This window comes from Ranitomeya imitator, chromosome 8 (genome assembly GCF_032444005.1).
Source record: "Ranitomeya imitator isolate aRanImi1 chromosome 8, aRanImi1.pri, whole genome shotgun sequence".
In the NCBI taxonomy this organism is placed as follows: Eukaryota; Metazoa; Chordata; class Amphibia; order Anura; family Dendrobatidae; genus Ranitomeya; species Ranitomeya imitator.
The window spans coordinates 185878103-185903067 of NC_091289.1; the positions used below are offsets into that span (position 1 = coordinate 185878103).

Sequence of the window (24965 nt, forward strand, 5' to 3'; positions counted from 1 at the left end):
TCTGACAATATACTTCTACATCATCCTGACCCTGGCATAAAGCCAGCAGATTTTTCTCAGCTTGATCCACTGAATTAGGCTCATCGTAAAGCAATCCCAGCGCCTGGAAAAATGCATCAACATTACTCAATGCAGAATCTCCTGGTGCAAGAGAAAACGCCCAGTCCTGTGGGTCGCCGCGCAAAAAAGAAATAATAATCAAAACCTGTTGAATAGGATTACCAGAAGAATGAGGTTTCAAGGCCAAAAATAGCTTACAATTATTTCTGAAGCTCAGGAACTTAGTTCTGTCACCAAAAAACAAATCAGGAATCGGAATTCTTGGTTCTAGCATCGATTTCTGATCAATAGTATCTTGAATCTTTTGTACATTTACAACGAGATTATCCATTGAGGAGCACAGAGCCTGAATATCCATGTCCACAGCTGTGTCCTGAAGCACTCTAATGTCTAGGGGAAAAAAAAGACTGAAGACAGAGCTAAGAAAAAAAAATGATGTCAGGATTTCTTTTTTCCCTCTATTGGAAATCATTGAATGGCTCCTTGTACTGTTATGGCTGGCAATCAGGCAACACAGCGTGCAGTAATCAGCGCACATACAGAGATCTGGCAATAACCAAAAACAATAGGACGAGCTCTGAGACGTGGAATCTCTGTAGACTGCAGTGCCTGATCTATCCTCACACAACTATAAGCAGCAGTGGATTGCGCCTAACAACTACCTATGCAACTCGGCACTGCCTGAGGAGCTGACTAGCCTGAAGATAGAAATACAAGCCTGACTTACCTCAGAGAAATACCCCAAAGGAATAGGCAGCCCCCACATATAATGACTGTTAGCAAGATGAAAAGACAAACGTAGGAATGAAATAGATTCAGCAAAGTGAGGCCCGATATTCTAGACAGAGCGAGGATAGCAAAGAGAACTATGCAGTCTACAAAAAACCCTAAAACGAAAACCACGCAAAGGGGCAAAAAGACCCACCGTGCCGAACTAACAGCACGGCGGTGCACCCCTTTGCTTCTCAGAGCTTCCAGCAATAGATAATAACAAGCTGGACAGAAAAAACAGAAAACAAACTAGAAGCACTTATCTAGCAGAGCAGCAGGCCCAAGGAAAGATGCAGTAGCTCAGATCCAACACTGGAACATTGACAAGGAGCAAGGAAGACAGACTCAGGTGGAGCTAAATAGCAAGGCAGCCAACGAGCTCACCAAAACACCTGAGGGAGGAAGCCCAGAGACTGCAATACCACTTGTGACCACAGAAGTGAACTCAGCCACAGAATTCACAACAATAGCCTCCATGTAATAGTGCCATACTGCACCCATGTAATAGAGCCATACAGCCTTCATGTAATAGAGCCATACAGCCTCCATGTAATAGAGCCACACAGCCTCCATGTAATAGTGCCATACTGCACCCATGTAATAGAGCCATACAGCCTTCATGTAATAGAGCCATACAGCCTCCATGTAATAGTGCCATACAGCCTCCATGTATTAGAGCCATACTACACCCATGTAATAGAGCCATACTGCACCCATGTAATAGTGCCATACAGCCTCCATGTAATAATGCCATACAGCCTCCATGTAATAGAGCCACACAGCTTCCATGTAATAGAGCCACACAGCCTCCATGTAATAGTGCCATACTGCACCCATGTAATAGTGCCATACAGCCTCCATGTAATAGAGCCATACTGCACCCATGTAATAGAGCCATACTGCACCCATGTAATAGAGCCATATAGCCTCCATGTAATAAAGCCACACAGCCTCCATGTAATAGAGCCACACAGCCTCCATGTAATAGAGCCACACAGCCTCCATGTAATAGTGCCATACTGTACCCATGTAATAGTGCCATACAGCCTCCATGCAATAGAGCCATACTGCACCCATGTAATAGTGCCATACTGCCTCCATGTAATAGAGCCATACTGCACCCATGTAATAGAGCCATACTGCACCCATGTAATAGTGCCATACTGCCTCCATGTAATAGAGCCATACTGCACCCATGTAATAGAGCCATACTGCACCCATGTAATAGTGCCATACTGCCTCCATGCAATAGTGCCATACTGTACCCATGTAATAGTGCCATACAGCCTCCATGTAATAGTGCCATACAGCCTCCATGTAATAGAGCCATACTGCACCCATGTAATAGTGCCATACTGCCTCCATGTAATAGAGCCACACAGCCTCCATGTAATAGAGCCATACTGCACCCATGTGATAGAGCCATATAGCCTCCATGTAATAGAGCCACACAGTCTCCATGTAATAGTGCCACACAGTCTCCATCTAATATTGCCATACTGCACCCATGTAATAGAGCCATACAGCCTTTATGTGTTAATTATTAAGAATTTAATGTCAATAAGATGTAATGCTCGACACAATTTGTAAATAAATAAAAATTTATGTTTCGTAATAGTGCCACACAGTCTCCATGTAATAGTGCCATATTTCACCCATATAATAGTGCCACACAGCGCCCATGTAATAGTGCCATGCAGCGCTCATGTAATAGTGCCATACAGGCTCCATGTAAGTGCCACACAGCCTCCATGTAATAGAGCCACACAGCGCTCATGTAATAATGCCACACAGCGCTCATGTAATAATGCCACACAGTGCCCATGTACTAGTGCCACACAGCGCTCATGTAATAGTGCCACACAGCGGTCATGTAATAGTGCCATACAGTGCTCATGTAATAATGCCACACAGCGCCCATGTAGTAGTGCCATACGGCGCCCATATGATAATGCCATACAGTGCTCATGTAATAGTGCCACACAGCGCACATGTAATAATGCCATACAGCGCTCATGTGATAGTGCCACACAGCACTCATGTAATAATGCCATACAGCGCTCATGTAATAATGCCACACAGCGCCCATGTAGTAGTGCCATACAGCGCCCGTATGATGATGAAATACAGCGCTCATGTAATAGTGCCACACAGCGGTCATGTAATAGTGCCATACAGCACTCATGTAATAGTGCCATACAGCGCTCATGTAATAATGCCACACAGCGCCCATGTAGTAGTGCCACACAGCGCTTATGTAATAGTGCCACACAGCGCTCATGTAATAGTGCCACACAGCGGTCATGTAATAATGCCATACAGCGGTCATGTAATAATGCCATACAGCGCACATGTAATAGTGCCACACAGCGTCCATGTAGTAGTGCCATACAGCGCCCGTATGATAATGAAATACAGCGCTCATGTAATAGTGCCACACAGCGGTCATGTAATAGTGCCACACAGCGCTCATGTAATAATGCCATACAGCACTCATGTAATAGTGCCATACAGCGGTCATGTAATAATGCCATACAGCGCTCATGTAATAGTGCCACACAGCGCTCATGTAATAGTGCCACACAGCGCTCATGTAATAGTGCCATACAGCGCACATGTAATAGTGCCACACAGCGCACATGTAATAGTGCCATACAGCGCTCATGTAATAGTGCCATACAGCGCTCATGTAATAATGCCACACAGCGCCCATGTAGTAGTGCCATACGGCGCTCATGTAGTAGTGCCATACGGCGCCCGTATGATAATGCCATACAGTGCTCATGTAATAGTGCCACACAGCGCTCATGTAATAGTGCCACACAGCGCTCATGTAATAATGCCATACAGCGCTCATGTGATAGTGCCACACAGCACTCATGTAATAATGCCATACAGCACTCATGTAATAGTGCCATGCAGCGGTCATGTAATAGTGCCATACAGCGCTCATGTAATAATGCCACACAGCGCCCATGTAGTAGTGCCACACAGCGCTTATGTAATAGTGCCACACAGCGCTCATGTAATAGTGCCACACAGCGCTCATGTAATAGTGCCACACAGCGCTCATGTAATAGTGCCACACAGCGCTCATGTAATAGTGCCAAACAGCGCTCATGTAATAATGCCACACAGCGCTCATGTAATAGTGCCACACAGCGCTCATGTAATAGTGCCACACAGCGCTCATGTAATAATGCCACACAGTGCCCATGTACTAATGCCACACAGCGCTCATGTAATAGTGCCACACAGCGGTCATGTAATAATGGCACACAGCGGTCATGTAATAATGCCACACAGTGCCCATGTACTAATGCCACACAGCGCTCATGTAATAGTGCCACACAGCGGTCATGTAATAATGTCACACAGCGCTCATGTAATAATGCTATACAGCACTCATGTACTAATGCCACACAGCGCACATGTAATAGTGCCACACAGAGCTCATGTAATAGTGCCACACAGCGGTCATGTAATAATGCCATACAGCGGTCATGTAATAATGCCATACAGCGCTCATGTAATAATGCCACACAGCGCCCATGTAGTAGTGCCACACAGCACTCATGTAATAGTGCCACACAGCGCTCATGTAATAGTGCCATACAGCGCTCATGTAATAGTGCCACACAGCGCACATGTAATAGTGCCATACAGCGCTCATGTAATAGTGCCATACAGCGCTCATGTAATAGTGCCATACAGCGCTCATGTAATAATGCCACACAGCGCCCATGTAGTAGTGCCATACGGCGCCCGTATGATAATGCCATACAGTGCTCATGTAATAGTGCCAAACAGCGCTCATGTAATAGTGCCACACAGCGCTCATGTAATAATGCCATACAGCGCTCATGTGATAGTGCCACACAGCACTCATGTAATAATGCCATACAGCACTCATGTAATAGTGCCATGCAGCGGTCATGTAATAGTGCCATACAGCGCTCATGTAATAATGCCACACAGCGCCCATGTAGTAGTGCCACACAGCGCTTATGTAATAGTGCCACACAGCGCTCATGTAATAGTGCCACACAGCGCTCATGTAATAGTGCCACACAGCGCTCATGTAATAGTGCCACACAGCGCTCATGTAATAGTGCCACACAGCGGTCATGTAATAATGCCACACAGCGGTCATGTAATAATGCCACACAGTGCCCATGTACTAGTGCCACACAGCGCTCATGTAATAGTGCCACACAGCGGTCATGTAATAATGCCACACAGCGCTCATGTAATAGTGCCACACAGCGCTCATGTAATAGTGCCACACAGCGCTCATGTAATAATACCACACAGTGCCCATGTACTAATGCCACACAGCGCTCATGTAATAGTGCCACACAGCGGTCATGTAATAATGCCACACAGCGGTCATGTAATAATGCCACACAGTGCCCATGTACTAGTGCCACACAGCGCTCATGTAATAGTGCCACACAGCGGTCATGTAATAATGCCACACAGCGCTCATGTAATAATGCTATACAGCACTCATGTACTAATGCCACACAGCGCACATGTAATAGTGCCATACAGCGGTCATGTAATAATGCCATACAGCGCTCATGTAATAATGCCACACAGCGCCCATGTAATAATGCCACACAGCGCCCATGTAATAGTGCCACACAGCGCTCATGTGATAGTGCCATACAGCGGTCATGTAATAATGCCATACAGCGCTCATGTGATAGTGCCATACAGCGCTCATGTAATAGTGCCACACAGCGCTCATGTAATAATGCCACACAGCGCTCATGTAATAGTGCCACACAGCGCTCATGTAATAATGCCACACAGCGCTCATGTAATAGTGCCACACAGCGCTCATGTAATAATACCACACAGTGCCCATGTACTAATGCCACACAGCGCTCATGTAATAGTGCCACACAGCGGTCATGTAATAATGCCACACAGCGGTCATGTAATAATGCCACACAGTGCCCATGTACTAGTGCCACACAGCGCTCATGTAATAGTGCCACACAGCGGTCATGTAATAATGCCACACAGCGCTCATGTAATAATGCTATACAGCACTCATGTACTAATGCCACACAGCGCACATGTAATAGTGCCACACAGAGCTCATGTAATAGTGCCATACAGCGGTCATGTAATAATGCCATACAGCGCTCATGTAATAATGCCACACAGCGCCCATGTAATAATGCCACACAGCGCCCATGTAATAGTGCCACACAGCGCTCATGTGATAGTGCCATACAGCGCTCATGTAATAATGCCATACAGCGCTCATGTGATAGTGCCATACAGCGCTCATGTAATAGTGCCATACAGCGGTCATGTAATAGTGCCATACAGTGCTCATGTAATAATGCCACACAGCGCCCATGTAGTAGTGCCATACGGCGCCCATATGATAATGCCATACAGTGCTCATGTAATAATGCCATACAGCGCTCATGTAATAATGCCACACAGAGCTCATGTAATAGTGCCATACAGCGGTCATGTAATAATGCCATACAGCGCTCATGTAATAATGCCACACAGTGCCCATGTAATAATGCCACACAGCGCCCATGTAATTATGCCACACAGCGCTCATGTGATAGTGCCATACAGCGCTCATGTAATAATGCCATACAGCGCTCATGTGATAGTGCCATACAGCGCTCATGTAATAATGCCATACAGCGCTCATGTGATAGTGCCATACAGCGCTCATGTAATAGTGCCATACAGCGGTCATGTAATAATGCCATACAGCGCTCATGTAATAGTGCCATACAGCGGTCATGTAATAGTGCCATACAGCGGTCATGTAATAATGCCATACAGCGCTCATGTAATAGTGCCATACAGCGGTCATGTAATAGTGCCATACAGCGGTCATGTAATAGTGCCACACAGCGCTCATGTGATAGTGCCATACAGCGCTCATGTAATAATGCCATACAGCGCTCATGTGATAGTGACATACAGCGCTCATGTAATAATGCCATACAGCGCTCATGTGATAGTGCCATACAGCGCTCATGTAATAATGCCATACAGCGCTCATGTAATAGTGCCATACAGCGGTCATGTAATAGTGCCATACAGCGGTCATGTAATAGTGCCATACAGCGCTCATGTAATAGTGCCATACAGCGGTCATGTAATAGTGCCATACAGTGCTCATGTAATAATGCCACACAGCGCCCATGTAGTAGTGCCACACAGCACTCATGTAATAATGCCATACGGCGCCCATATGATAATGCCATACAGTGCTCATGTAATAGTGCCACACAGCACTCATGTAATAATGCCACACAGCGCACATGTAATAATGCCACACAGCGCCCATGTAGTAGTGCCATACAGCGCTCATGTAATAGTGCCATACAGCGCTCATGTAATAATGCCACACAGCGCCCATGTAGTAGTGCCATACAGCGCTCATGTAATATGTCACAGCACATAGGAGAGACTCATTATAAGGCCGGGGCCACACTTGCGAGTGCAATGCGAGAAACTCGCACGAGTCTCTCACCTCAATATCCAGCACTGCCGCCGACTCTCGGGACCATGGAAATACATGCATCCGCATGCTCCGGTCCCAAGAGCCGGCGGTAGTGCCGGGTATTGAGGTGAGAGACTCGTGCGAGTTTCTGGCATTGCACTCGCCAATGACCCCGGCCTAACACTACAGAGCTGAGTAGAGACTAATTCCTAGCGCCATATGGTGCACAGATATAGATCTCCGCTTACACATCACTTTTTTGCAGAGCATGGAGCACCAGAAGTTTGCAATGGAGTCTCGTTTAGCCGGACGTGGAGGGAAGGATTCTGGGGGAAGATCCTTCCTGTCTCAGCAGCGCCACGTCACCAACTCCAGGAGGAACGTAGCGGTGGCCGTCCATTCTGCCGCTCCTAATTAAAGCCCAGCCGATGACACACACTGAAGTGCACTTAAGTATTTACCCCCCGGAGGTAGAGCGGTGGAGATGCCGCCATCAGCTCAGGGGCGCCTCCTGGTGGACTACCTGGCATCACCTTCTCTGGATGACTCTGAGGCCCACTGACTAAACCAATGTCTCTGTTTTTTGTGTTTTATTTTCTTGTTTTACAGAGGATTTTATTTATGTCTCACCATATGATGTATAGAAGGATTTCACTGGAATTTATCTTTGTATTTTAGATGTAGAAAAGCCGTGTTATGTCTCCATCGTGTCCTCTGTTCTGCCACAGTGCACTCTACTAGTGTGGCTTCTCCATGTATCAGCTACCTGGTGCCTCACACCTCGGAGGAGACGCATTGTTTTGTTTTTTTTTGTTGGCCAATGCTCTGCATTTCCAGAACAGCACGTGAACCGATAACGTCACTATATATAAAAAATTGTGGAAAGTGATCTTGATTAAATCACTCTGCAGAGGCGTGAACCAATCCGCCGCCGGGCGACAACACGGGTTTTATTTTGTGCTGCTTTCTGTCAATCTCCAGTATTACCTTAGTTTGGTGCAGGTATTTTATTGTAATTGTTTTGCTTTTTAACTGTTAAAAGGGTCTGTGCACCTCTGATCACCAGTCCATTATAGATAATCTACATGCAGCATTATACTGCAGAGCTGCACTCACTATTCTGCTGGTGCAGTCACTGTACATACATTACTGATCCTGAGTTACATCCTGTATTAGACCCCAGAGCCGCACTCACTATTCTGCTGGGGCAGTCACTGTGTACATGCAGCCACCAGAATAGTGAGTGCAGCTCTGGGGTATAATACAGGATGTGACTCAGGATCAGTAATGTAATGTATGTACATAGTGACTGCACCAGCAGAATAGTGAGTGCAGCTCTGGAGTATAATACTGGATGTGTTGTTCATTGTAGATTATTCTAGATGGGGCTGTAGGTGAGAGGTGAATATTTTCATTACATTCAGCACAATGTATTTTTATGAATAGTGGGAAAACCTGAGGTTAGAAGAGATTATTGTATGGATCTATTTTGCATATGTACAAGTATTGATTACCTGCGGCAGCCACGCTGGATAAAGGGGGGGGATTCATCACAAATCTATTTTTAATGTCTGTACAATGAAAGTATTTTATTCCACATTCAGAATGGTTGCACTTATTTCGGGGGGATGGTGTGGGATGAGGACGCATTTCTTTCCCAATCTTGTCTCTCGGGAGGTTTGCCAATACAAATCAGATGACAAAAACCTAAATCCATGACACGCCTGTTTTGTTTTTTTATTAAAGTTCTGTCCTTCGATCACTAGATGTGACAGTTCGCTCTGTGTATCCAAATGTATCAGCAGCACAAACGTCTCCCCGTTCCGATACATTGTATCAGTCTGGATCTTTGACGCCTTTGTCGCAATCCCATAATGATTAGATCTGTACGGGGGATTTTTTAGTCTTCAGGTAGCTGACAGGCGGCAGAGATCTTGAAACATGATGAAATTGTAAAGTTGCTTTGTACACCTGAAAAATATTTAAGGTACCTTCACACTCAGCGACGCTGCAGCGATACAGACAACGATGTCGATCGCTGCAGTGTCGCTGGAGAGCTGTCACACAGACAGCTCTCCAGCGACCAACGATGCCGGTAACCAGGGTAAACATCGGGTTACTAAGCGCAGGGCCGCGCTTAGTAACCCGATGTTTACCCTGGTTACCATCGTAAAAGTAAAAAAAACAAACACTTACCTTCCGCTGTCTGTCCCCGGCGCTGTGCTTTCTTGCACTGACTGTGAGCACAGCGGCCGGAAAGCAGAGCGGTGACGTCACCGCTGTGCTTTCTGGCTGGCCGGCGCTCACAGCCAGTGCAGAGAAGCACAGTGCCGGGGACAGACAGCGGAATGTAAGTATGTAGTGTTTGGTTTTTTTACTTTTACGCTGGTAACCAGGGTAAACATCGGGTTACTAAGCGCGGCCCTGCGCTAAGTAACCCGATGTTTACCCTGGTTACCAGTGAAGACATCGCTGAATCGGCATCACACACGCCGATTCAGCGATGTCTGCAGGGAGTCCAGCGACGAAATAAAGTTCTGGACTTTCTGCAGCGACCAACATCACAGCAGGATCCTGATCGCTGCTGCGTGTCAAACTGAACGATATCGCTATCCAGGACGCTGCAACGTCATGGACCGCTAGCGATATCGTTCAGTGTGACGGTACCTTTAGAGTATTGTACACCTGTGAACCTTGGGTTGAGACTCGGCCTCACAAATCTGCAGTGAACATAATGAATGATTTCTCGGGAAACATTTAAGAAAAAAAAATCAGTTTAAATTTTATTTCAAGAAGAAAAAAAAGAAAATCTGTGACATAAGGATTTGTATGAAGAACCGCAGAATCTGCAAGAGATTTAAATATCGCCAAGAATCCCCCGCCCGGGCGTCTCCGCCATCACTTGTCCTTCTCCTTCTGTTCTTTCTCCTTCTTCTCTCGCTCGATCTTCGCTTCTTCCGCCTCGTGAAGTTTGATCAGCTCCTCCACCTCCTTCTGTTTCAGCACCCGGATTTTCGTCTTTCCATTCTCTCGTGTTAATGTGGCGATCTCAACTGAAACGGGACAGATTAAAGATTTAGGCTGTGTGCACACGTTGCGGTTTTTCCCGATAAGAACACTATAAAACCGCAAAAAAACCACATACAATAAGCATCCCATCATTTAGAATGAATTCCGCATGTTTTGTGCACATAATGCTTTTTTTCCCACGAAAAACAACGCATCATGGTAAAAACCGCAGCACGTTCATTAATTTTGCGGGTTTTTTGGTGGATTTCCCACTACAAAATGCATTGGGAAGTGTCCGGAAAAAACCACGGCAAAACACACGCGGTTTTCTTGCGGATTTCTTGTAGAAAATGTCTTTTTTTCTCAGGAATTTTCTGCGAGAAATCCTGAACGTGTGCACATAGCCTTAACCCCTTACCGGCATCAGACGTACTATACCGTCCGATGCCGGCTCCCCTGCTTTGATGCAGGGCTCCGCGGTGAGCCCGCACCAAAGCCGGGACATGTCAGCTGTTTTGAACAGCTGACATGCGCCCGTAATAGGTGCGGGCAGAATCGCGATCTGCCCGCACCTATTAACTACTTAAATGCCGCTGTCAAACGCAGACAGCGGCATTTAACTACCGCTTCCGGGCGGCCGGAAATGACGTCATCGCCGACCCCCGTCACATGATCGGGGGTCGGCGATGCGTCTGGATGGTAACCAAAGAGGTCCTAGAGACCTCTATGGTTACTGATCGCCCGTCGCTGTGAGCGCCACCCTGTGGTCGGCGCTCACAGCACACGTGCAATTCTGCTACATAGCAGCGATCAGCAGATCGCTGCTATGTAGCAGAGGCGATCGTGCTGTGCCTGCTTCTAGCCTCCCATGGAGGCTATTGAAGCATGGCAAAAGTTAAAAAAAAAAGTTTAAAAAAATGTGAAAAAAATAAAAAAAACGTAAAAGTTTAAATCACCCCCCTTTCGCCCCAATCAAAATAAATCAATAAAAAAAATATCAAATCTACGCATATTTGGTATCGCCGCGCTCAGAATCGCCCGATCTATCAATTAAAAAAAAGTATTAACCTGATCGCTAAACAGCGTAGCGGGAAAAAAATTCGAAACGCCAGAATTACGTTTTTTTGGTCGCCGCGACATTGCATTAAAATACAATAACGGGCGATCAAAAGAACGTATCTGCACCGAAATGCTATCATTAAAAACCTCATCTCGGCACGCAAAAAATAAGCCCACACCGACCCCAGATTGTGAAAAATGGAGACGCTACGAGTATCGGAAAATGGCGCAATTTTTTTTTTTTTTTAGCAAAGTTTGGAATTTTTTTTCACCACTTAGATAAAAAATAACCTAGTCATGTTTGGTGTCTATGAACTCGTACTGACCTGGAGAATCATAATGGCAGGTCATTTTTAGCATTTAGTGAACCTAGAAAAAAAGCCAAACAAAAAACAAGTGTGTGATTGCACTTTTTTTGCAATTTCACCGCACTTGGAATTTTTTTCCCGTTTTCTAGTACACGACATGCTAAAACCAATGATATCGTTCAAAAGTACAACTCGTCCCGCAAAAAATAAGCCCTCACATGGCCAAATTGACAGAAAAATAAAAAAGTTATGGCTCTGGGAAGGAGGGGAGCGAAAAATGAACACGGAAAAACGAAAAATCCCCCGGTCATGAAGGGGTTAAAGGGATTTTACAGAGCTTGGTCGTGAGCTTTAATCCCATGTCGTTATACATTTACAGAGCGGGATTAAAGGGACTGTAACCTGAATTTGGAGGGAACAATTTTCAGCCATGGGAGCGGGGTTTTCGGGTGTTTGATTCACCCTTTCCTTACCCGAAAACCCCGCCCCTATGGCTGAAAATTGTTCCCTCCAAATTCAGGTGACAGAGTCCCTTTAAAGCTGCTACAATCTGGCAGAGGAAGGTTTCATTCCCGGCTAACAGACATGGCCTATGGGTGCAGAAGAGAAGACAGATGTGGTTTAATAGTACCGCTTCTGTCTTTTCTTTACAGAATAAAAGTATCAGCAATGGACCTGATCACATGATCTCCGCATGGCTGATGGGTCACTAGAAGGAGCAGTCTTCCTCAAAAAAAAAAAAAAAGTTCTCCAGAGATCTTTAATGATTTCTTGTATAAAATTATATATCCATCTCTCAACAAAACACAAAAATATTTATTTAAAAAAAAAAAAAAAAAAAAGTATACTCATACATGTATATGAACAAAACAAATCTCAAATCAGGAATCCACTCAACTGAAAACAATCTAAGTTTCAGTTTAATTTGAAACGTACAGCTAAAAAAAAATAATAATAATGTCCACCAAAACGAAATTGAAGAAAGATTAAAAGATGTTCCAAATAAAACAAGTCTCAGCCACAGTTAAAGGTTATTACAATATAATCTGAGAGAAGCATAATGTAGGGGCAGAGTCCACAGTTCCATCAATGTATCACTTGCTCAGCAGCTTGCTGTGGTTTCAATACAATCAGTGTTTTAATAGCAGGAGATTATTACTGCAGGAACCAGCTACTCTGGAACCCCACCCCTCACCACTGATTGGCAGAAAGCTGCCAATAAGAGGTGTGGGCGGAGTTATACAGAGCTCAGCATTCCAAGCCCTGCTAAATCCACAGCAGATAAAACAGAGATTCAATCAAAACTGCACTTAGCAGCCCAAGTAAGTGACACATCGCTGGAATCAGGGTCTCTGCCCCTACATCATGCTGCTCTCAGATTACCTGCTGATAGATTCCCTTTAAAAAAAAAAAAAAAAAAAAAAAAGGTAAAAAAATGATGGCTGCTGAAACGTGGAAGGCAAAATAAAGTCTGGTAATCGAGATGTTAAAGGGATTCTTTGTCCTAATCCAATGCCACATGCTTGAAGACAGATGATGGAGCGCGATGTCCTGAGCCACTGTATATAAAGCATTGAGTTTGGGTCGGGCAGCTGCGGCCGTTCTGGACACCGCGCTTGGACCATGTATGTCGGACGCGAGGAAACAGCCTTAATTTGTCCTTAGTAATTGGACTCGTGGCTACTGATGAGCCCCCAGGTAACTCCACCGAAGACTTGTAGAACAAACTCTAACAATGACGTGACGAAGCAGAAGGAGCCCCCGACTCCGCCATGCCCCTCCCCCAGCCCAGTGCCCCCCAGCTCACCTTTCTCAGCGGACAATTTACTGACGTCCATCGTTTTATTAAGAACTTTAACAGCCAAAGCCAGCGCCGACTTGAGCGTCATGTCTCCCTCCTTGTAGTCCTGCTTCAGCATGGAGACTGCAGCCTGCGGGCAGATCAGCGACACGTCCCCATCAGCACAATGTAAAGTGCTGCCGCTGTGTAATATGTTGCTGTCAGTGAATGGAAACCGCTCAGTCCTGGTTAATGGGAGTCATCTTAGTGTCGAATATGATCAGGACAGATTTCCAGCCTCTGGTCACAGCCATTCACTAACAGCAACCTTTCATCTGGTGATGGATTGGCACAGACGGCGGCGACGATGGAGGGAGAAGTGATTCTTACCGCGCTGTTGTTGCCGATACAAGTGGCCTTCCAGCCGCCGTAGTTCCCGCTCGGATCGCTCTGGTACAGCTGGAAGCCATAGTGTTTGTCCCAGCCGATGTACAGGAGGGAGACGCCGAACGGCCGCTTACCTGCCGAACACAGAAAACGTATCACAAACCGTTCAGAGACGGCGATTCACAAAACGGCTGCAAAAAAACATTCGAGCAAACTGGCCAACATTACTTCACAAATTCAAGTTGTGATTTCCTCTTAAAGGGGATGTCTATACGTTAAAAATAAACTGTGAATACAGCATATTGATCCCCCCCCCCCCCCCATTTTTAGTGCCTCTAGGTTCCCCTTAGTCTCTGTACTATCAGACAGATGATTTTGTGTCATTTAGCCCCGTGATCATTGCAGCAATTGCATAGCTACATGGCCTGGAAGCTGTTTTCAGCAGATTTATGGCTGAACAACCCCTTTAAAGGGGAACTCTGAATGGGGCTACAACCTGCAAGTGGCAGGGAGTCAACAGACTATGGTTGGTGGTTTTCTTTTAATGTGGTTGGTGCAGTTGCCGCCAGTACAAAAGTGGACCCCCTACCATGTGAAAGGGCGACACTCCGCCGTGCCAAGTTCCACATCTAAGCAGACCGTGAATGGGGCAGCGGCGTCTCCAGCGTCGGAGGTCTCTTCCCAGACTCAGAGCGCCGCTGATCGGTGCAAGCGAATAATAAAGTGCTCACCTCCGAACTGTGTGTACGCCTGCTTAATGTCGCAGAGGGCGGTCACCAGCTGCTCGCACGGGATGGGCTCCTGGTACTGAAGCAGATACCTGGGGGGCAAAAACAGGAAAATAAATCTTCGGGTCACAGAATTAAAACATCGGCGCCATTACTTCCCGTCTCCCGGGAAAATATGAATTTCTAGGAGTATGCCATAGTCAGAGACATTCCTTTAACTCTGATCATCTAATTATCAATCTGGTCTGAAAACATCTCGCAAGAGCAAGTGTATCCAGTCTGGAAAACCCTCTGAGCTGAACACAAATCCCTCCCCTGGTTTGTTACAATGTATCGGCGCAGTGATGGCAGGCGGAGCACGGGCCCGGCGCCGCTCGTCATGTGATAGCGGTTTCTCCCCATCTCTTACCTCTGTGCGATGAGTCTCAGCTCGTTGGTCAGGACGTTGGCGTCAGAAGTGATCCCGGCCACGCTGCACGCCATATCGCTGAAACGACAGCAGGACAGGGTGGCGTCAGTGTCTCTGCCACCACCGGGCAAGCCGCCACCTTGGACAGCAAGCCGCCGCACAACTTACTCGTTTAGTTTGTAAATTTTCTCAGAAAAGAAAACCTCGTCCAAGAGCTTGTGGATGTTCCGTCTCTCAGCCGCCAGCAGGACGCCATCATTGGCCAGGATGCCCAGGCAAGTGCCGGCGTGTCCGATGGCTTCCATGGCATATTCCACCTGATAGAGGCGACCTGGGAACAGGACAAGTCAGTGACAGCAAGCAGAGATAGTAGTGAGGACCTGGCATCAGTCTCAAAACCCGCTGACCCATTTTAATAAATTTCCCACCATTTGTGCCATTTTTTTATGCCAGCAAGAAACACACAGACTAGATCAGGAGAAAGTGACTGCGCCAAGGCAGCACAATGATGGGAGTAGGAGTCGGGCATGTGAGGGGAGCGATAACCTACCCTCCGGGGAGAAGATGGTCGTCCTTGAGTCATATCTCCGAGACTGGAGAGAAGAGACAAGAGAATGAGGAGCTGAGCAGCACCGCGGCCCGTCCCTTCACCCCCGCACCGCGGCCCGTTCCCTCGCCCCCGCACCGCGGCCCGTCCCCTCGCCCCCGCACCGCGGCCCGTCCCCTCGCCCCCGCACCGCGGCCCGTCCCCTCGCCCCCGCACCGCGGGCCGACCCCTCGCCCCCGCACCGCGGCCCGTCCCCTGGCCCCCGCACCGCGGCCCGTCCCCTGGCCCCCGCACCGCGGCCCGTCCCCTGGCCCCCGCACCGCGGCCCGTCCCCTCGCCCCCGCACCGCGGCCCGTCCCCTCGCCCCCGCACCGCGGCCCGTCCCCTCGCCCCCGCACCGCGGCCCGACGCCTCGCCCCCGCACCGCGGCCCGTCCCTTTGCCCCCACACCGTGGCCCGTCCCCTCGCCCCCACACCGCGGCCCGTCCCCTCGCCCCCGCACCGCGGCCCGACCCCTCGCCCCCGCACCGCGGTCCGACCCCTCGCCCCCGCACCGTCCCCTCGCCCCCGCACCGCGGCCCGTCCCCTCGCCGCGGCCCGTCCCCTCGCCGCGGCCCGTCCCCTCACCGCAGCCCGTCCCCTCGCCCCCGCACCGCGGCCCGTCCCCTCGCCCCCACACCGCGGCCCGTCCCCTCGCCCCCACACCGCGGCCCGTCCCCTCGCCCCCAACCGCGGCCCGTCCCCTCGCCCCCACACCGCGGCCCGTCCCCTCGCCCCCGCACCGCGGCCCGACCCCTCGCCCCCGCACCGCGGTCCGACCCCTCGCCGCGGCCCGTCCCCTCGCCGCGGCCCGTCCCCTCACCGCAGCCCGTCCCATCGCCCCCGCACCGCGGCCCGTCCCCTCGCCCCCGCACCGCGGCCCGTCCCCTCGCCCCCACACCGCGGCCCGTCCCCTCGCCCCCACACCGCGGCCCGTCCCCTCGCCCCCACACCGCGGCCCGTCCCCTCGCCCCCACACCGCGGCCCGTCCCCTCGCCCCCACACCGTGGCCCGTCCCCTCGCCCCCACACCGCGGCCCGACCCCTCGCCCCCACACCGCGGCCCGACCCCTCGCCCCCACACCGCGGCCCGTCCCTTTGCCCCCACACCGTGGCCCGTCCCCTCGCCCCCACACCGCAGCCCGTCCCCTCGCCCCCACACCGCAGCCCGTCCCCTCGCCCCCACACCGCAGCCCGTCCCCTCGCCCTCACACCGCGGCCCATCCCCTCGCCCACACTATGGCCCCATCTTCTTACCATTGTTGAGATCTCTCTGAACCGTCAAAACCTTCAGCTGAGGCTCCGACCACTGCGACAGAAAAACATTACGTCAGATTACCACAGGTGGGCAACGGCACCAAATCAGAGAATGGGGGTCGTAGTCATAGTGGACGGTCGTGGTTATACCAGGATGGGTAGTAATCAACTAGAGAGGTTGTCATTCTAAGGGAGGGGTTACTAGTCTAAATAGGGATGCAGTCATCTATTGGGGTAGTAGTCATCTATTGGGTGATGCAGTCTTCTATATGGTGGGTAGTAATCTATGAGGGGATACATTCGTCTATAGAGTGTAGTAGTCAGTGGGGGGGATGTGGTCAGCTATATGGGGGGTAGTAGTCTATGGGGGGATGCAGTCATCTATAGAGGGTAGTAGTAGTCTATGGGAGGATGCAGTCGGCTGTATGGGGGGTAGTAGTTAGCTACATGGGGATGCAGTCGGCTGTATGGGGGGTAGTAGTAGTCTGTGGAAGGAAACAGTCTATAGAGGGTAGTAGTTGGCTATATGGAGGGTAGTAGGTGTCTAAGGGTGATGCAGTCGTCATCTTTGGGGGGTAGTAGGTGTCTATGGGTGGATGCAGTCAGCTACATGGGGGGTAGTAGTCGTCTATAGAGGGTAGTAGTCGGCTATATGGGGGTAGTAGTGTATGGGGAGATGCAGTCTATATGGAGGGTAGTAGTCAATGGGGGGATGCAGTCTCTATGGGGGTAGTAGCTATCTATGGCTGGACACAGTCAGCTATATGGAGGGTAGTAGTCGGCTATATGAGGTATGAAGTCGTCTATGGGGGGATGCAGTCTATATGGGGGTAGTAGTCTATATGTGGATGCAGTCTATACGGGGGGTAGTAGTCACCTATATGTGGGTAGTAGTCCATATTTGGTTTCAGTCTATACGGGGGGTAGTATTCAGCTATATGGGGGTAGTAGTGTATATGTGGATGCAGTCTTTATGGGGGGGGGTAGTAGTCTATGGGGGGTAGTAGTCTATAGGGGGATGCAGTCTTTATGGGGGTAGTAGTCTATGGGGAGGCAGTAGTCTATAGGGGGATACTACACCGGAGATACAAGAGTCAACAGATTGCCAAGATAATAATAGTAATAGTAAATAGCAAGACACATTTATTGAAAAATTAATTTTCACTTAATCATACATGTCATACAAAGTAGAAACCAATACATAAAATTAAGGTTCAAATGTGACTACATCCGTGGATCCAACCAATGAACCAGGAGCAACAGACCAGGACACAGAGTCAATTGTCATACATAAAAGTGATCATTGTATACACATGAGTGCTCATAGCAGTTGAACTCGGTGTTACATGTGCATAGTAGCACTAGCCATACCGATACAGCTGCCACACATCACCAGTGAACAGATCGCAGCATGTGAAATATTCACACAATGTCCCGTCTGGCTCCTTGTCCTAAACCCCAACGCGCGTTTCGCGTTTGTGTTGCCGCTTCCTCAGGGGGCCCCCTTTACTTATTTATTATATTTCACATGCTGCGATCTGTTCACTGGTGATGTGTGGCAGCTGTATCGGTATGGCTAGTGCTACTATGCACATGTAACACCGAGTTCAACTGCTATGAGCACTCATGTGTATACAATGATCACTTTTATGTATGACAATTGACTCTATGTGTGTCCTGGTCTGTTGCTCCTGGTTCATTGGTTGGATCCACGGATGTAGTCACATAATATTTGAACCTTAATTTTATGTATTGGTTTCTACTTTGTATGACATGTATGATTAAGTGAAAATTAATTTTTCAATAAATGTGTTTTGCTATTTACTATTACTATTATTATCTTGGCAATCTGTTGACTCTTGTATCTCCGGTGTAGTATAGCTATTATTGAGTCGCCGTATGTATGTAATTAACTGACGCTTATTTTTATATTTGTCTATAGGGGGATGCAGTCTTTATGGGGGTAGTAGTCTATAGAGGGTAGTAGTCAGCTATATGGGGGTAGTATTGTATGGGGAGATGTAGTCGATATGGGGGGTAGTAGTCATCTATGGCTGGACACAGTCGGCTATATGGAGGGTAGTAGTCAGCTATATGAGGTATGAAGTCGTCGTCTATGGGGGGATGCAGTCTATATAGGGGTAGTAGTCTTTGGGGGGTAGTAGTCTATGGGGGGTAGTAGTCTATAGGGGGATGCAGTCTTTATGGGGGTAGTAGTCTATAGGGGGATGCAGTCTTTATGGGGGTAGTAGTCTATAGGGGATGCAGTCTTTATGGGGGTAGTAGTCTATAGGGGATGCAGTCTTTATGGGGGTAGTAGTCTATAGGGGATGCAGTCTTTATGGGGGTAGTAGTCGTCTATGGGGAGGTAGTAGTGTATAGGGGATGCAGTCTTTATGGGGGTAGTAGTCTATAGGGGTAGTAGTCTATAGGAGGATGCAGTGTAGTCTATGGGGGTAGTAGTCTATAGGGGATGCAGTCTTTATGGGGGTAGTAGTCTATAGGGGATGCAGTCTTTATGGGGGTAGTAGTCTATAGGAGGATGCAGTCTTTATAGGGGGAAGTAGTCATCTATGGGGGTAGTAGTCTATAGGGGGATGCAGTGTAGTCTATGGGGGTAGTAGTCTATAGGGGATGCAGTCTTTATGGGGGTAGTAGTCTATAGGGGGAGGCAGTCTTTATGGGGGTAGTAGTCTATGGGGAGGCAGTCTTTATGGGGGTAGTAGTCTATAGGGGATGCAGTCTTTATGGGGGTAGTAGTCTATAGGGGATGCAGTCTTTATGGGGGTAGTAGTCTATAGGGGATGCAGTCTTTATGGGGGTAGTAGTCTATAGGGGATGCAGTCTTTATGGGGGTAGTAGTCGTCTATGGGGAGGTAGTAGTGTATAGGGGATGCAGTCTTTATGGGGGTAGTAGTCTATAGGGGTAGTAGTCTATAGGAGGATGCAGTGTAGTCTATGGGGGTAGTAGTCTATAGGGGATGCAGTCTTTATGGGGGTAGTAGTCTATGGGAAGGCAGTCTTTATGGGGAGTAGTAGTCTATGGGGGGTAGTAGTCTATAGGAGGATGCAGTGTAGTCTATGGGGGGTAGTAGTCTATAGGGGATGCAGTCTTTATGGGGGTAGTAGTCTATAGGGAATTCAGTCTTTATGGGGGTAGTAGTCTATAGGGGGATGCAGTCTTTATGGGGGTAGTAGTCTATAGGGGGATGCAGTCTTTATGGGGGTAGTAGTCTATAGGGGATGCAGCCTTTATGGGGGTAGTAGTCTATAGGGGATGCAGTCTTTATGGGGGGTAGTAGTCGTCTATGGGGGTAGTAGTCTATAGGGGATGCAGTCTTTATGGGGGTAGTAGTCTATAGGGGATGCAGTCTTTATGGGGGTAGTAGTCTATAGGGGGATGCAGTCTTTATGGGGGTAGTAGTCTATAGGGGATGCAGTCGTTATGGGGGTAGTAGTCTATAGGGGATGCAGTCTTTATGGGGGTAGTAGTCTATAGGGGGATGCAGTCTTTATGGGGGTAGTAGTCTATAGGGGATGCAGTCGTTATGGGGGTAGTAGTCTATAGGGGATGCAGTCTTTATGGGGGTAGTAGTCTATAGGGGATGCAGTCTTTATGGGGTAGTAGTCGTCTATGGGGAGGTAGTAGTGTATAGGGGATGCAGTCTTTATGGGGGTAGTAGTCTATAGGGGGATGCAGTCTTTATGGGGGTAGTAGTCTATAGGGGATGCAGTCTTTATGGGGGTAGTAGTCTATAGGGGATGCAGTCTTTATGGGGGTAGTAGTCTATAGGGGATGCAGTCTTTATGGGGGTAGTAGTCTATAGGGGATGCAGTCTTTATGGGGTAGTAGTCGTCTATGGGGAGGTAGTAGTGTATAGGGGATGCAGTCTTTATGGGGGTAGTAGTCTATAGGGGGATGCAGTCTTTATGGGGTAGTAGTCTATAGGGGATGCAGTCTTTATGGGGGTAGTAGTCTATAGGGGATGCAGTCTTTATGGGGGGTAGTAGTCGTCTATGGGGGTAGTAGTCTATAGGGGATGCAGTCTTTATGGGGGTAGTAGTCTATAGGGGGATGCAGTCTTTATGGGGGTAGTAGTCTATAGGGGATGCAGTCTTTATGGGGGTAGTAGTCGTCTATGGGGAGGTAGTAGTGTATAGGGGATGCAGTCTTTATGGGGGTAGTAGTCTATAGGGGTAGTAGTCTATAGGAGGATGCAGTGTAGTCTATGGGGGTAGTAGTCTATAGGGGATGCAGTCTTTATGGGGGTAGTAGTCTATGGGAAGGCAGTCTTTATGGGGAGTAGTAGTCTATGGGGGGTAGTAGTCTATAGGAGGATGCAGTGTAGTCTATGGGGGGTAGTAGTCTATAGGGGATGCAGTCTTTATGGGGGTAGTAGTCTATAGGGAATTCAGTCTTTATGGGGGTAGTAGTCTATAGGGGGATGCAGTCTTTATGGGGGTAGTAGTCTATAGGGGGATGCAGTCTTTATGGGGGTAGTAGTCTATAGGGGATGCAGCCTTTATGGGGGTAGTAGTCTATAGGGGATGCAGTCTTTATGGGGGGTAGTAGTCGTCTATGGGGGTAGTAGTCTATAGGGGATGCAGTCTTTATGGGGGTAGTAGTCTATAGGGGATGCAGTCTTTATGGGGGTAGTAGTCTATAGGGGGATGCAGTCTTTATGGGGGTAGTAGTCTATAGGGGATGCAGTCGTTATGGGGGTAGTAGTCTATAGGGGATGCAGTCTTTATGGGGGTAGTAGTCTATAGGGGGATGCAGTCTTTATGGGGGTAGTAGTCTATAGGGGATGCAGTCGTTATGGGGGTAGTAGTCTATAGGGGATGCAGTCTTTATGGGGGTAGTAGTCTATAGGGGATGCAGTCTTTATGGGGTAGTAGTCGTCTATGGGGAGGTAGTAGTGTATAGGGGATGCAGTCTTTATGGGGGTAGTAGTCTATAGGGGGATGCAGTCTTTATGGGGGTAGTAGTCTATAGGGGATGCAGTCTTTATGGGGGTAGTAGTCTATAGGGGATGCAGTCTTTATGGGGGTAGTAGTCTATAGGGGATGCAGTCTTTATGGGGGTAGTAGTCTATAGGGGATGCAGTCTTTATGGGGTAGTAGTCGTCTATGGGGAGGTAGTAGTGTATAGGGGATGCAGTCTTTATGGGGGTAGTAGTCTATAGGGGGATGCAGTCTTTATGGGGGTAGTAGTCTATAGGGGATGCAGTCTTTATGGGGGTAGTAGTCTATAGGGGATGCAGTCTTTATGGGGGGTAGTAGTCGTCTATGGGGGTAGTAGTCTATAGGGGATGCAGTCTTTATGGGGGTAGTAGTCTATAGGGGGATGCAGTCTTTATGGGGGTAGTAGTCTATAGGGGATGCAGTCTTTATGGGGGTAGTAGTCTATAGGGGATGCAGTCTTTATGGGGGGTAGTAGTCGTCTATGGGGGTAGTAGTCTATAGGGGATGCAGTCTTTATGGGGGTAGTAGTCTATAGGGGGATGCAGTCTTTATGGGGGTAGTCGTCTATAGGGGATGCAGTCTTTATGGGGGTAGTAGTCGTCTATGGGGAGGTAGTAGTGTATAGGAGATGCAGTCTTTATGGGGGTAGTAGTCTATAGGGGTAGTAGTCTATAGGGGGATGCAGTGTAGTCTATGGGGGGTAGTAGTCTATAGGGGATGCAGTCTTTATGGGGGTAGTAGTCTATGGGAAGGCAGTCTTTATGGGGAGTAGTAGTCTATGGGGGGTAGAAGTCTATAGGGGATGCAGTCTTTATGGGGGTAGTAGTCTTTAGGAGGATGCAGTCTTTATAGGGGGAAGTAGTCGTCTATGGGGGTAGTAGTCTATAGGGGTAGTAGTCTATAGGGGGATGCAGTGTAGTCTATGGGGGGTAGTAGTCTATAGGGGATGCAGTCTTTATGGGGGTAGTAGTCTATAGGGGGATGCAGTCTTTATAGGGGGTAGTAGTCGTCTATGGGGGTAGTAGTCTATAGGGGATGCAGTCTTTATGGGGGTAGTAGTCTATAGGGGATGCAGTCTTTATGGGGGTAGTAGTCGTCTATGGGGAGGTAGTAGTGTATAGGGGATGCAGTCTTTATGGGGGTAGTAGTCTATAGGGGGATGCAGTCTTTATGGGGGTAGTAGTCTATAGGGGGATGCAGTCTTTATGGGGGTAGTAGTCTATAGGGGATGCAGTCTTTATGGGGGTAGTAGTCTATAGGGGATGCAGTCTTTATGGGGGGTAGTAGTCGTCTATGGGGGTAGTAGTCTATAGGGGATGCAGTCTTTATGGGGGTAGTAGTCTATAGGGGGATGCAGTCTTTATGGGGGTAGTAGTCTATAGGGGGATGCAGTCTATAGGGGGATGCAGTCTTTATAGGGGGTAGTAGTCGTCTATGGGGGTAGTAGTCTATAGGGGATGCAGTCTTTATGGGGGTAGTAGTCTATAGGGGATGCAGTCTTTATGGGGGGTAGTAGTCGTCTATGGGGGTAGTAGTCTATAGGGGATGCAGTCTTTATGGGGGTAGTAGTCTATAGGGGGATGCAGTCTTTATAGGGGGTAGTAGTCGTCTATGGGGGTAGTAGTCTATAGGGGGATGCAGTCTTTATGGGGGTAGTAGTCTATAGGGGGATGCAGTCTTTATGGGGGTAGTAGTCTATAGGGGATGCAGTCTTTATGGGGGTAGTAGTCTATAGGGGATGCAGTCTTTATGGGGGTAGTAGTCTATAGGGGATGCAGTCTTTATGGGGGTAGTAGTCTATAGGGGGATGCAGTCTTTATGGGGGTAGTCGTCTATAGGGGATGCAGTCTTTATGGGGGTAGTAGTCTATAGGGGGATGCAGTCTTTATGGGGGTAGTAGTCTATAGGGGATGCAGTCTTTATGGGGGTAGTAGTCTATAGGGGATGCAGTCTTTATGGGGGTAGTAGTCTATAGGGGATGCAGTCTTTATGGGGGGTAGTAGTCGTCTATGGGGGTAGTAGTCTATAGGGGATGCAGTCTTTATGGGGGTAGTAGTCTATAGGGGGATGCAGTCTTTATAGGGGGTAGTAGTCGTCTATGGGGGTAGTAGTCTATAGGGGATGCAGTCTTTATGGGGGTAGTAGTCTATAGGGGATGCAGTCTTTATGGGGGTAGTAGTCTATGGGGAGGTAGTAGTGTATAGGGGATGCAGTCTTTATGGGGGTAGTAGTCTATAGGGGGATGCAGTCTTTATGGGGGTAGTAGTCTATAGGGGGATGCAGTCTTTATGGGGGTAGTAGTCTATAGGGGATGCAGTCTTTATGGGGGTAGTAGTCTATAGGGGATGCAGTCTTTATGGGGGGTAGTAGTCGTCTATGGGGGTAGTAGTCTATAGGGGATGCAGTCTTTATGGGGGTAGTAGTCTATAGGGGGATGCAGTCTTTATGGGGGTAGTAGTCTATAGGGGGATGCAGTCTTTATAGGGGGTAGTAGTCGTCTATGGGGGGTAGTAGTCTATAGGGGATGCAGTCTTTATGGGGGTAGTAGTCTATAGGGGATGCAGTCTTTATGGGGGTAGTAGTCTATAGGGGGATGCTGTCTTTATAGGGGGTAGTAGTCGTCTATGGGGAGGTAGTAGTCCTCCTCCCAGCATGCCGTGCACCCGCAGTGGTGACAGTGGTAGATTCCGCACTGTCATGGTTCCTCTCCCCTCAGTCTCTCCCTTCTCCCCGCTCCTCTCTCCCCGGACAGCAGACTCTTCTTCTCTCAGTTCTCACCGTTAAGCTTTTCTTCTCCGGGATCGAAAACGAAACAACCGGTGAGAGCGCTCAGTCACTGCACACAAACCAACATGGCCGCCCGCGCATGCTCAGTATGCTAAGCCGACAACCTGAGACGCGATGACGTCACTGAGTAGGCGGAGAGCGTGGCCTTGTGTCAGCCATGTTGGCTGTGGGCAGAGCTGCCCTCCTCACAGCTTCTTCTCACTGACAGTAGAGACGACACGTGATGTGACTGCAGATGTCTCCGCCATCCGCTGCCCTCAGACTAATGACCATCACTATTTCTCACATTATTGTACTTTCCTCTTTTAGCGTCGCACCATGTGCTGCATTCACAGCTCTGCAGACAGTCAGTAAGCAGGTCAGCAGC

At 48.6% G+C, this 24965-nt stretch overlaps 2 protein-coding genes across 2 annotated transcripts in view; one reads left to right on the top strand and one right to left on the bottom strand.

Annotated features, from left to right (window-relative positions):
• HOOK1 (hook microtubule tethering protein 1) overlaps window positions 1–9089 on the top strand; it is a 54673-nt gene extending 45584 nt beyond the window's left edge. Inside the window, exon 22 of the mRNA XM_069738126.1 lies at window positions 7590–9089. Coding sequence (XP_069594227.1) covers window positions 7590–7742 — 153 coding nt within the window. The 3' untranslated portion in view covers window positions 7743–9089. The remainder of the gene's footprint in view (window positions 1–7589) is intronic.
• Window positions 9090–10080: 991 nt separating this feature from the next.
• On the bottom strand, window positions 10081–24702 carry PSMA4 (proteasome 20S subunit alpha 4). The gene is made up of 9 exons (XM_069738127.1): window positions 24590–24702; window positions 16847–16898; window positions 15555–15597; window positions 15173–15335; window positions 15005–15082; window positions 14599–14687; window positions 13871–14001; window positions 13508–13631; window positions 10081–10377 (listed from the first exon to the last, which is right to left on the bottom strand). Exons 2-9 carry the CDS (start codon window positions 16847–16849, stop codon window positions 10223–10225), a joined length of 786 nt encoding a protein of 261 aa, XP_069594228.1. The 5' UTR covers window positions 16850–16898; window positions 24590–24702; the 3' UTR covers window positions 10081–10222.
• Between the last annotated feature and the right edge of the window lie 263 nt (window positions 24703–24965).

Coding starts and splice junctions, on each gene's coding strand:
- PSMA4 (XM_069738127.1), bottom strand. Junction 15,083..15,172: donor AAAATTTACAAACTAAACGA/GTAAGTTGTGCG, acceptor CTGTCGTTTCAG/CGATATGGCGTGCAGCGTGG. Junction 13,632..13,870: donor GTATCGGCAACAACAGCGCG/GTAAGAATCACT, acceptor ATCTGCCCGCAG/GCTGCAGTCTCCATGCTGAA.